Source organism: Crassostrea angulata, chromosome 5 (assembly GCF_025612915.1).
Source record: "Crassostrea angulata isolate pt1a10 chromosome 5, ASM2561291v2, whole genome shotgun sequence".
Taxonomy (NCBI): Eukaryota; Metazoa; Mollusca; class Bivalvia; order Ostreida; family Ostreidae; genus Magallana; species Magallana angulata.
Window position 1 is genome coordinate 10,348,294 of NC_069115.1, and position 14,196 is coordinate 10,362,489.

The 14,196-nt window shown below is 31.4% G+C and overlaps 1 protein-coding gene and 3 pseudogenes across 1 annotated transcript; 2 read left to right on the plus strand and 2 right to left on the minus strand.

The window, feature by feature from the left end:
• Positions 1 to 2,672: 2,672 nt before the first annotated feature.
• LOC128183797 (uncharacterized) lies at positions 2,673 to 5,474 on the plus strand (annotated as a pseudogene).
• Positions 5,475 to 5,500: 26 nt separating this feature from the next.
• Positions 5,501 to 5,960, minus strand: LOC128183798 (uncharacterized; annotated as a pseudogene).
• Positions 5,961 to 9,267: 3,307 nt separating this feature from the next.
• Positions 9,268 to 11,095, plus strand: LOC128185004 (uncharacterized; annotated as a pseudogene).
• A 70-nt stretch (positions 11,096 to 11,165) lies between these two features.
• LOC128183799 (uncharacterized) lies at positions 11,166 to 13,358 on the minus strand. The gene is made up of 4 exons (XM_052852957.1): positions 13,261 to 13,358; positions 12,882 to 12,985; positions 12,515 to 12,639; positions 11,166 to 12,058 (listed from the first exon to the last, which is right to left on the minus strand). The coding sequence occupies exons 1-4, from the start codon at positions 13,356 to 13,358 to the stop codon at positions 11,543 to 11,545; spliced, it is 843 nt and encodes a 280-aa protein (XP_052708917.1). The 3' UTR covers positions 11,166 to 11,542.
• Positions 13,359 to 14,196: the final 838 nt, after the last annotated feature.

Below are 14,196 nucleotides of genomic sequence, written 5' to 3' on the forward strand. Positions count from 1 at the left end.
TTTTGTGTGAAACAGGACACATAGGTAAACACTTATCTCATCATCATTCCACACGACAAAAACTTGTGAAGTCGAGCACATGCAATTTTGTTTGAAGCTAGACAAATAGGTAAACACTTATTTCATCATCATTCCACACGACAAAAACTTGTAGAGTCGAGTACATGCAGTTTTGTGTGAAGCTGGACACATTGGTAAACAATCAAAACATTATTCAACACAACAAAACTAATTAAGTTGAGCACATGCAGTATTTATATATAAAGCAATATCATGCTTAAAAAATGCAAACTCACTTGCATAAGGTGCATACTCTACATTTTTATAGTGTTAAATTTATTATGCATCATGACTTTTTATTAGATGATAATTTTTTTTATAAAACACATTAAGTTTCAATGCTTCACGTTAATATATTAAAATACCTATATCCATTGCTTTTTATTTAGATATGAATTATTACATTATGCAAAATTTGTCAATAAAATAAAAAAAAAATGCACAGAATACCTTTTAATTTGCTTCTGTTTAGTAAAAACTTTCATTGTTATATATAATATACAATAATTGATTGTTGTAAAAGTTAATTTACATACAATAGCATTATATGATTAGTAAAAGAATTGATAATATGAATAAGAACTTATAAGGAATAGATGAGGTTAAAAAAATAAGGATGTAAAAGGTCATACTCAGTATAAGACCTTTATGAATTTAAGTCTATGTAAAGAATATTAAATATGACCTTTAAATCTTTACCACCATATAAAGGTAACCTTTATGAATGTAAGTTTTTTGTAAAGTTTAATAAATTTGACCTTTACATCTTTACTTTCCAGTACAGATAACCTTTACATATTTAAGATTTTGTAAAGATTATTAAATATGACCTTTACAACTTTATTGTGTGTAAATTTAAAGTAAAGGTAACCTTGCTTTTTATTAGGGCCCCGCAAGGATTTGCGGGTGCCCTTTAGTAATCACTCTGTCCGTCCGTCCTTCTGTCCGTCCGTCTGTCACTCTTCCGTCCACAAATTTTCTGGTTTTTTTCTAATAACTTTTTTCATGGTTGCCCAATCAAGTTCAAATTTGGTATGGTAGTTCAGTAGGCAGAAATACATATTTTGATGCTAAGTTCTGTTCTCTATGTCTTCTAGTTTGGAGCTGGGGTGGTGGGGTAGATTCCTTAACTATGCATAATAATAGTGGGCAAAGAGAGATAACTGCTGAGAATGTTACCATTGTATACTTGGAAGGCTGTGCAATATTTGTCATTTGGGATTAATTAACAGGAAGAAAATCCTAAGCTTTATCTTTACCTGTCACATTGAGATTAATTACTGCACTGCCTGTGTCTGCAAATGAACTTTGTTTAGAAGTTAAGGTCAATTTTGAAAGATGTGTAGTATTGTATACATTCTTTGAACTATGGATTTTAAATTATATATATAGTCATACTTTATTTTGGTTAAAATGCCGTACACAATGATTAATAATAATTTTACTGAATTCTAAAATCAAGATATATATTAAGATATCCTTTTTCACTATTTTATTTTTTAATTATTAATTTTATTTTTTTCTGCCTTAATGCTGTTAATTTTAACAGGTAATCAGATAATAACCCCATTCTGTCATTTCTGAAAAGAAAAAAAAAATGGTGTAAATTTTGAAGAAAAGGATGAGAGAGCAGAACAATTAATCCCCTGGGATTAATTATCTTGCCTGTTGCAGAAAATTTAGAGGCTTATCTCTCTCTGTCACATGAAGATTAATGAACACCTTTGTCTGCAACTGATGTTTGTTTTGAAGTTGAGGTCAACCTTGGGTGATACAATGTATTTGCATTCACTGAAGGTTTGCATTTTATAAAACACCTGTTTAAATCTTTTTTAAATACGCATTTAATTTAGTTTTTTTTATAAGACATGAGGTTATCCCTGTTTTATGCAGATACAAGGTTACTATTTAGAGTTTTTGGACATTCAGGAATTATCTTGAAATTTTAAAAATACAGTTGTTACTTATAATTTTCATATTTTTTTTACTACCTTATATATATTGCAATTCTTTACATCTTATGCCAGGCATTTATTTTTCATCATTGTTAATATAAAGAGGATGAAATTCAAAGTTTTCTTCACTTCTCTATATTAATTGGCATAGCGGGGCCCTTCCTGACTGGTCGGTTTTCTAGTTAAACATTTACGTTCATTTACTTAAGCTGTAAACTTTTGTAAATGTACCTTTTCATGCAATGTTGAAAGAATTCAATCAGTCTATTTTTTTCAATCATTGTTTTCATAGAGTCAGTATTGTCAAATGTCAGTATTTTTAGTATTGTAAATCTATATTATTATTTTTTCAGCTTTTTACTAAAAGTATATATTATACTGCAGAAATCAAATACTACGAATAAAAGACCTGAGTTGATTTCAGTACATTATATTTATGATGACATGATACCAATTTATCTATCTACTTTTAATTTGTACATCTAGCTGTTTATTCATACATGTATTATTGCAGTTTTACTCTTCCTTATGTTAATATTCATTTTGACCTAGCTTACATAAATACCATATTGAAATACAAAAATCTGAACATAGTCAATATATACTGAAATTTGTTTACACATCATGCACATGGAATAAAATCATGTTAATCATATTATGTTACATGTACTACAGGATATCACTGATGAAGTAGAAAATATCATTAAGGAGATATTTGGATCGTCTAGTGATAAATATGACGAAGAAGATGATGGTGGTAATGATGGTGGCAGTGATGATGATGAAGAAAATGGGAATGAAATGTGGCAAAATACATCCAGGTTTGTAAATTGCAATGCATGCTTACATTGTAAAATTATGTTAAAAATTTCAACCCTTGATACCCATAAATAATGATTTACATGTTGATGTACATGTATCATGTGTATCTTCAATGACCCCCTCTCTCTCTCTCTCTCTCTCTTTCTCTCTCACACTCTCTCTCTCTCATGACAATCTTGAAATTAACTAACACTCCCCACTTTGCAGTGATACGTTATCCTTATTATATATATAATCTATAATAATTGTCTGGTAAAATATATAATGTATATGCATTTTCTTTAAAAAATCAAAAATGATAAAGACCGGAAGAGATGAACATATTGTCTGATAGAAGATGTGTTGTTAAAGAGAGGGAATATTGGACCTATTGAAAAGGAGCACCTTGAAAGAGTGTGGTGACCCTATCATTCAAGCATCAATTGTTGAAGCAGAGAAAATAACAGCAGGAGTAAAGTATAAATATACCTGCACTGTACTTTATCATAAAATAAACAAATGGGCACTACCTTTTTTTGCACATATAGGTCAATTAACCCATAATGTTTTATATGAAATTAAAAAAAAAAAGTTTTTAATATGTGCTATGAAAAATATATTTATTTGTGGAGAATAGTAATTTTTGGATGAGAGGTACCAACGAACTCAACAAAAACTGAGCCACCACGAAATCTAATGAGTCCACAGTATACATTTATGATACTGATTAAGCTCTGTATAAAAGAAAAAATATAAAAGAAAAATATACATAATGTAGTTTGTTTTGTCCCACTTGATCATTGTTGTAATGTTATATTTGAAGAATTTCACATTTACTTATAATTATTATTAAAACAAAATGGTCATGTTGGAAAGTGGATCTCAACACCATTTTATGGAGGCAGGAGTGCTGTTGGAATCTTGCAATCTGCAACTGATGGTACTTCTGTCAGGAGCATCATGGGATTAGGTCAACATGGGTGCCATTTTTTTTAAATCTTGCAATTGCATCAGCAAGACAAGTTCTATAGAATGCCATTTCAATACAGAGTATTTTTCAAGTATTGATATCTTTCTTAATCGTTCGTAGATTTAAATATAAATTGTAGATCCATACTTGCTAGTATTATTCTTATGATGTTATCCTTTTTTTATTTCCATCCAACATACTAGTGCATGTACCATTTGGCACAATGAATGTATCATCAAGTATGCTAAAGTATTGCAGTACAGAAAGTGTTCACTAAACACATGAAAGATATTGGTGACAAACTGAAAGAGATATCCCTGAGCCTGGCTGTGAATACAAGATATGATACTCCGGGTAACATTCTTCTTACCTCTACACTATTGCATTATTGTGGACAATTTACTAAATACAGTGCCAGGCATTCAATTAGATTGACTGTGATTTTATTGCTTTTTTGTTTAATTTACTGAAAAAAATTTCAAATTTTTTTTTTTAACATGTTTAATGATTTTGTGTCATCAGGTCTACAGCTGTCTTTACAGATGTGAATTCAAAACACATCATACATTTGGAGATTGGAGATTCTCGGGAGGTTAGACGACACAGTCCTAAAATGGAGAGGTTCCTGATTAAGATAGGTCTCAACTACATTCTAAATGCATCACCGTATCTAATGTGGGAATAATTTTTGATGCTAGCAGAAATATAATTTCCGAGATGCGTAAGTATATATCCATGTATTCACATAATATTATAAGAAATAATACATTGTGTATTTTATTCACCATTTTATATTTACTTTTAAAAGGAAAATTTTGAAAATTTAACTATATTACAGGCATTGACCCACTCAAACATCTGCAGCACAGTTAAGACATCTGGACAGCAAAGAAACTGTCCTCTCTGCTTGGAGAGATAGCCAAGAAGACAGCAAAAAATATATACCACCATGGATTCGTCCAATTATTAACCATTGTTGGTACTGCTGCAGTGCATCAAAAGGCAATGTAGAAAAGGTGTTGAAAAATTGGTTTGGCATTCTTCATTATGGTTAAGGTAATATTGAAAATCTAATTTGTATCAAATTGTGTATGACTCCCTAAGATAATACTATAATATATTACATTTCATGGAATGCAGATGTCATCATACTGGAAATAACTTGAATTCCATACCTTCAAATTGAAAATGGCTTCATAGAAATCCTTCTGCTTTTCAAGAACTAAGGTAGGCGCACCAGAATGTACATTTTTGTAATATTCATTACTCTGCTTATAATAAGCAATAATTGTAACCACATACATATATTTTAGGAAAGCAATAACCAATAGGGATTGGTGTGGAAGTATTGAATTTTATGTCAACTGCTGGCAAACTTGGGTAATTGAAAACTTTCTTAGCCATACCCTTTTACATTATGTTCCAAAAAGAGTGTCCTATAGTTCCTGATTTATGATTCCTACAACATTAGAAACATGCTAGCTGTAATGAACCATAACAACCATCTTCATAGGCGACCACAAATTTATTATTTATCTTCTGGACTTATTATAACCTGCATGAAAGAAATATATTGGAGATCTTTTGCGAGTTATACAAGGACCAGGCAGTCAAAAGATCTTGAAAAAATATCTGCCAATTTGTACGGATCAGCAAATCCTGGGTCTCTGGTTTTACTTGCAGAAATGAAAAGTTTGTCACCATTAATTTTTTTTTCTGAGTCTGAATTTCCTGAGTGGTAGCACGTATATTGTCCATCTCCTCCTCCGGATTGCCACGCACACATGTGAAGCCACTGGCACTCTCCTGCCTGCTCCCAGGATACTGCGTTGCCATAGCACAAAGTTCCTGTACGCTTGGATTCGAAATGTAGATGGAGCGAATGAAGGTTCCCGGTTGGTACGATTACTTCAGTTCAGAATGTTTGCAATCTCCTACACATAATGCCTCAAACACAGATTTCTGAATTTTGGTTTTGATGTTATGCATGGAGATTGGCAACAGCATAGATTCATGCGAGAATCATCAAACGCTTGACATCTCCCACAGGAACATCATTCTATTTCTGAACTGGGGTTACTGTCCTGCCTTGAACCTTCGATGAAACGTTTCATCAAGTCAGGTTTAGCTTTAACTACTCTAAATAAAACTTGGCGTAGCTTCTACTCATTCATTTCTGAAATAGTTTCCTAAAGTAAAATAAGTATTATTATTTAATTTGGGAGAAAGAAAACAAAACAACTTAAAGTATACCTGAAGTGTATCATTTGATAGAAAAAAGTTATCACTGAAATGCTGACTGTAGTCATTGAACAGAAATGTACAGTTTCAGAAGGCAAAGATAGTTTAATATTGCCGTAAAAGTATAAGAGAATAATGACTTCATAAATACTTACTCGCAATGTTGACACTGTCTCAATGTCCTGTCTATTTTCAGGACTAGCCGCAGCGGGTTGCAAATGCTCTTTGAGGCGTAAGGGTGATAGCTTGCAGGCTACAATCAGAAACAATTATTGTAACATCTACAAAATATACCCCTTCTGATCTAGGAGGACCTCATTGTGGTAGAAGTCTGAACATCTAAATAGATGGCCAACACTCCTAGGAGAAAAATTCATCTTACTTACTTCCTGATTAGTGGTTGTTGTCTTGAACTGACAACAAGGGTTCCTAAAATTAGTTAACCTCTCCTCTTGCATGGGCAACTTTTACATTCCCCCTGTTTTCACAGGGACAACAATACTGCATAAAAAAAGCTAAAATTCACTTTAAAACATATAACATACATGTATTTTACATGTATAATGTATAAATCCATTAAAAGGTTCATTTATAAAAAAAATTTTAATTTTATTTATTTATTTCACATCACAAAACAGCCCATTAACCAATATCCAACTATCTCGGGCAAAGAAAGTTAGTAATTAAGTAATATTACATGTATTATAACACTATCTGCAAATAAAAAGCATTTATAAAATTCAGCTGGTATACCGTCTCAACCCGCGGATTTGTTATTTTTCAATTTTTTTACTGCATCTGCGCATTCAACAATTGTAGGTAATGAGTCACAAAATTCTGTTTCACTATTGCTAAGTTTTGGACATTCAAAGTCATTTAAAAAAGCATTTATATCACCATTTTAATAGATTTACCTGTATATAAGTTTTCATAAAAGTGACACATTACCTCTATAATTTCGCTATTACTTGCTACAGTTTTGTTATCTTTTTTTTTTATTTATTTATTTCACATTACAAATCAGCCCATTAACAAAATCCAACTATCTCGGGCAAAGATAGTTAGTCATAGAGTAATATTATATGTATTATAACAATTACAGAATATCTGCAAATTTCACAATATTAATTCTAAACATTTGTATTTTTGACATATTTACAAGTACATCGATATTGTATCTGATTTGTTTTTCAAATATAAAACTAATTCATTAAATGTCTCTGTTTTCTTTTGAGATCTACAACACATTTTATATTTAAATATCTTGTATGCTATGAATGACACAATAGTATTAAAATAGCGTATGTTTGTATTTCTCTCAAAATAAAAACCAAAAATAACATGTTTCCACTGTATATCAAATCATATAACTAAAAGTTGACCATATCATCTTAACATGTTCACACTCAAAAATCAAATGTTTTACATCTTCATTTTCGCTACACATATTACAAGAAGGAGAAGACCTATATTTGCATTTAAAAAGAAAGCTGTTACAGCACACTGTATTGTTCAGCATTTTGTAGTTAAATTCACATATTCGTTTGTCATATAAATCTTTTACTTTGTTTTGTATATGTCATTCCAATATTCTTTTCCCACTGAAGACAGTCTTTTAAACAATGCCTGGTGACAGGGAGGCTTGAATTTTTTTAACAACAAATTTTCGTAAATTTTTTTACATTTTTTGTCTTCAATACAATGTAAGCCATTAATAAAAAGAAAATCACAATTGGATACTTTTTGTATATATTGACAACATTTCATATCAAATTTTAGTGATTTTTATATATTGCATTTCTAACTATTCTATATTCACACATCCAGTTAGCTTTTTGTTTTAAAGTAGATGACAATTCTTGAAGGGTTTTGAATTGGCCATCAGCATTAAAAAGATCCTTTACATACAGTATGCCGCTTTGAATCCAACTTTTATGACATATTGTTTTATTATCAAATTGAAATAAAATATTGTTCCATATTGGTTGTTTAGCAAACTTTATGTCAGATAATTTTTTAATGTCAATGGATTTTTTACAATCATTGAAACTACAAATTACTTCTCTATAAAAAATAGGAAGTTTAAAAATTATTTCAAAATTTGAGTTATTAGTTTCCGATACGTTTAATACATAATTGATATCTACATTTAAAATTCTTAGATAACTATCAACTATTTTGTTAATTATGCATGTTTTGTCAATCAATATTCTACAACATGCAGCTTTCAAGGCCTTAAACTTCAATATCAACATCTCCTATACCGCCATCTTCTTGTCTTCCAATTACAGTATCTCTTTTTATTCTATCTCTTTTATTCCAAATGAAATTAAATATGCTCTTTTTCAGTTGTTTAATATACTCAGGGTCAGGCATAGGTAATATAGAACCCACATTAATTATTTTAGATATAGCTAGTGATTTAACAATGCATGCTTTTCCAAATATAGTTAATTTTCTTTTTTTCCAGGACTCGAACAGTTTTTCCATATTTTGAAAATAGTGTAACCAATTAAGTTCATAGCATTGATTTTTATTATGTCCAATATAAATACCCAAACATCTAACAGCATCATTGGTTACATCAATGCCGCTAATATTATTATATTTGTCTTTTAAACAACCAAGTAGTATACACTGCGTTTTTGTTATATTAACTTTTGATCCAGCGTGTTTACAGAATTCTTCTACAGTCTTTTTTGCAACATTTAAAGAAGAAATATTTTCCAAGGCTAAAGAGACATCATCCGCATGTTGAATAGTTTTTAAATCGTCTACCATGTTTGATATATTTATTCCTTGAATTTCTGATTTGTGTTTTAATTTATAAGCCAATATTTCCGCAACAAACAGATATAGAAGTGCTGAGATAGGACACCCTTGTGTACAGTTTTGTTATCGGTTTTTATTTCTAATATTGTATTGTTAGCTTGATGTTTCTTTTCCAAACCTAAAAAGAATTTTGTATTTCGTTCACATTCGTTAATCCATTTTGCTTTAGATCTAATTTGCGCTCCTTTAGCTATTTCATCGTACATGTAATCTAATTCCTTTTCAATTTTTTTTTTCATTCAAATCAATATTACCGCTAGGTAAGTTTTCTATATAATCTATCCTCTCCTCAATCAATTTTATTCTATATTTTACATTATTTCTGGATTGTCTTGCCTAATTAATGGAATAATTACGAACCTTTATTTTTTAAAGATTCCCATTTTTATATTGGATCTAATGGGCGACTTCACTTGGAACTAGTGTACACGGTCAAGTTGGGGTCAACTGACGTCATATGTCTAAATTTAACCTAATTTGCAAAAATCCAACTGAACAAAGATAGTAAATACGCGCGTTTATGTCAAGATGGCGGAAAATAAAATGCTATGCCTTTACGTTTTCGAAAGTTTACTGGATGACAGGGAGGATGATTTTTCTTACGAATATATGAACTTTCTATTTCAAACAGGAGCTTTTATCCTCCAAAACACAAAACGAATAAACACCACGAATAACCGGATACGTTGAAAATATCATTCCATTATTTTCGACAGATAACTTTCGATACCATTATCGAATAAGTAAAGAAATGTTCGAGGAAATCCTAACCAAGATTGGGGCATGCCTTACTTCAAAGCACGGCGGTGGCATCGAAGGGATCCCCCCATCAAAGCAACTTCTTATTTTCATGTGTTACATGTTTAATAAAGTGACAATGCGTGAAATTGGACACTACTTTGGCATAGGACAGTCCACGGTGCATGTTGTGTTGAAAAGAGTGAATGGCGCATTCAATGAAAACTTATCAAAGGTATTTTTACTCTATATCACTGTATTAGCCTAATTATGTGATCTCATCTATGGGGCGCCGTTTTAATATTTTTGAGGTATTTTCTGATATCAGAAAATGATTTTTTGATATCAAGAATTATTTTTTGATATCAAGAATTATTTTTTGATATCAATAATTCGAATTATTGATAAATATTTATTTTTTGATATCAGAAAATACCTCAAAAATATTAAAACGGCGCCTCATACTCATCGGCACCTCAAATGCATTCCCCATGGCCATTACGAGTATGTGCAATTATTGTAGAAACGGGGGGGGGGGGTTGCTTTATTGCTAAACGCTTAGTGTACAATGCAATTATAGAGAATATTTTTGATGTTTCATTTTTGGTGAAATTTTTAATATTTTTTGCACACTTATTCAGACATTTATCACACTATTTTAGATCATACAGTGGCCCAATTTTCTTGAGCAACATAGTATTGCACAAGACTTTCAGCTTCTATGTGGACTTCCAGACATAATTGGTGCCCTGGATGGGACCCACATAAGATTGTCTTCTTGTATTGGTGGAGATAATGACTATTTTAACAGAAAACATTACCCTTCCATACAACTCCAGGTATTAATAGAAACATGTGCAATTTATTACCTCATTAAAATATTCCATGCATGTACTTATATGTAATTATACATGTACTTTATAAATTACAGGTAGTAGTAGATTCTGATTTAATGTTACGGGACATATACACAGGCTGGCCAGGATCAACTCATGACGCTCGTGTACTACGCAATTCAAGTCTCTTTAACAATGCAACTGCTGGACAGTACTTTGATGTGAATAAGTACATAATTGCAGACAGCGCATATCCCTTAAAGGCCTGGTTGATCACTCCATTTAAAGATAATGGCCGTTTGAACATAAATCAAAGAAGGTTTAATCGAGTTTTGTCATCTGCACGCCAAGTTGTAGAGAGGGCTATTGGTCATTTAAAGCAAAGGTTTCGGCGCCTACAAGAAATAACTGTACATGACTTAGAGGAGATAATCAAGACAATTGTATCTGGATGTATATTGCACAATCTTTGTATCTTGCATCACGATGGTGTCGAGGATTTCCTGACAATTGATCCGAACAATGGCAACCCTAATAATTATCCAAATGTGTACCCCGATGGAAGAGATGGAATACAGAGGAGGCAACAACTTGTTCAGGGACTACCATGATTACTTTTTATCTGATAATATCAAGAAAACCATTGTAATATACTGGAATAAAACATCAAAACTACAAAATGACTTTCTTTAATTGGAGAAAAATCAATATCTTTCTTAAGAGCATCAAACTTAACAAAATCAAGATATAAACAACAACAAACAAAAACAATCATAATGACATTTCTATTAGTCAAACAAAATAAAAAACCGATCCTTTTACTTCCCCAAAAGTACAGCCGTCATTCATTGTAAATAATAGAAAGTAGCCATTTCTGTTAAAATCAAATAGTCAATTTATCTGTTTCATTTCTCACTTCCAGATAAATTTGGGCACATTATGACGTTATTCATTGTTTTTATGGTCATAAACTCAACAAAAAAGCCTATTAAACTTCATATACAAAATGGTTTCTGAATAAAGAATTCTTTTTTACTAACTGTATTTCTTCAAAAAAAAAAAAAAGGAAACCAATGTGTCGAGTGGAAGACATGTCAACTTTAAAAATATCATTTTTGACCCTGTTTTTCAATGATGTCAAGCAATCTGTCAAAGCGTCTGAGCTTTTCCTCCTGATGCCGCTCCATCTGTTCTCTCATTTCCTTGTTCATATTTTCCATTTTCATTAGCAGATTTTCTGCAGAACGCTTTCTGGGTCGTGTTGCTTTCTTATCAATCTCTCTTTTATTCTTGCTTTCTTCTGCATTTACACCACTGTCAAATGACACTGCTGCTTTCGTTGATGCCTTATGTCCAAACAAATTATCAAATTCATTTTGGTACTTGAATTCATGCTTCTCATTACCAGTTTTCTTGTTTAAGTCAATGGTTTCTTTATATTTTCTTTTCAGATTTCTCCACTTATTCATGATCTGCTGCTTGGTGACTTTAATTCCGGCCGAATTCATATTCTCAAAAATCTTTTGCCATAATGTTTCATGATTTTTGTTTTTGTAGAAGGCATCATCCATTTCTGTTCGTAGTGCAATTAGCTGCTTTTCTTCAGTTTCACTCCATATGTGAACCTAAAAAGAGTTTTTTTTAGATTAGATTTTCCTTTATTATGTTTAATTTTTGTTATGCTCAGTAAAGAGAACTGTTTTTCTACTTTAATCTGTTAAACACATTCTTTGCCTTTAAACTCATCATCATTTAGATTTCTTCCTAACTTTTCTCTTTTTCTTCTTTACATTTTCATTGTAGTCATTCAATTTCAATTTCAGGATAATATTTGATTGAAACTCTTCTGGGGTAAGAAATGTTTTAGGGCCCACTTGAATTAAATTATTCTCTGTACACAGATAAGGAGGAGATGGAGTGAATAAAGATGAGGTGAAACATCTTGTTGAAGCCAAGCATGATGATGGATAAGACCCAGAATCGGACTCAGATGATTCCAAAAGATATATCTCTATGAGTTTGGGGGCATAACAGTTCAGAATTTTGTCTCCATCATCAATGTTAAAGAGACCAAATTGTACCTTTTGATCACTATCTTCTGTTTCCGCTGTATGTAGGACACTGTCAGGAGTTTCAGGACCTTGTTCCACTTGGGGGGCTTGGGTATCAAAAATCATTTTAACAATTGATTCTTTAGTCTCTGGATCTGAATAACATCAATATTAAAATAAAAACAGTGTCACAGAATGTATCTAAAAGAATATATGTTACTATAAATACACCAATGGTAAATAAAACAAGCATACATAGCGGAAAGAACTCTGCACAAACCGTATACTAAATACAGAGTTCATATACATGATATAACAAGAATGGATAATTATTAATATGAGAAACAATGAGCAACATTCGTTTATATATCTTTTTAGCTTCAATAAAAAACATTACCCCCATTTGGGCTATTCAAGAAAATAGCCAATTCTTCATTCATCTCGCAAGTCATTTCTTGCAACTCTCCTTCGCTATTTTTCTGCCTCACTTTGATTTTAACTCTAAAATTAGTAATTAGTAAATTAGAACAATTTTTCATATATACATGCATATAGACATGCAAAAAAAGTTTCTACAGCACATGCAGTATATAGCGCGGACCTAACGACAAATTTGAGCAAGATATTTGTAAGTAAAAAAAAAAATTTTAAGTTTGAATTTATTCTGATTATTATATACAAGGATCAAACGACAATAAACATAATAATATTCATTTAAGATTTAAATGAAGTCACATAACGTTATAAACAACGAAATAAAACATCTCTGCACTCACGTTGCACCCTTCTCCGCCATCTTTGTATTTCGCTTTACCATAGGAGTACAAGGGGCTATCGAGTGTTCATCGCTATTGTTGATACAAATGCTGTTCATTTGTTACGCGAGTAACTTTAGTTCGTACGATTGTTCCAAGTGAAGTCGCCCAATGAGTCATCTATGTTTTTGAATAATTCTAAGATTCTGCGTTTATAGTCTTCGTTTTCTTGATTCGAGATATTTAATTTCCAGTATCCTTTACCTCTCTCCAAATTACTAAAATTTAAATTACATTTTATTAACCTGTGGCCACTTAACCGCGTGGTTTTTTATGTTAACCTGGTAATTTTCGAACAACAATATTTTTTACATTATTTTATAATATATTGTATGATTGTATAATATTACATCAACAGAATACAGTTTCAATATGCATGTAAATGTTTTAAGGGTGCCCATGTTTGTAATGATTATAATTTTTTAATTTTGTATGGTACATATAAGAGAGAAATTGTTTTGCATTTTTTACATCTATCTTTTTTTTATGAAGTGTGCTTACTATGTAGAAAATGAGAAAAATGAAAACTTGTGTATATTCTGTATATCTATCTAATTTTTATGAAGCTTGTTTATGTGTATTGTATGCAGCTGATGTTGGTGTTCTTTATTGCTTGTATGTAATGTGCATTTTTATGCAAGACACTTATATTGGATTCCATGACTTGTTGCAAACTTCACAAATTCTTCTTCGCGATGCGACCGCGGTCTCTAGGTCTATGCACACACCGGCATTTCGTCACTTTGTCGAGGAGTACACAGGACAAATGCGCTCATGGATGACGAAGTATAAGGTCTTTATATGGTGAGCAAATAACATAAGAGCACCAACTAATATAGGTGGCAGGGGATAGTTTTTTTGGTCGAGGAAATGTGAGGCAGATAGTGCACATATATG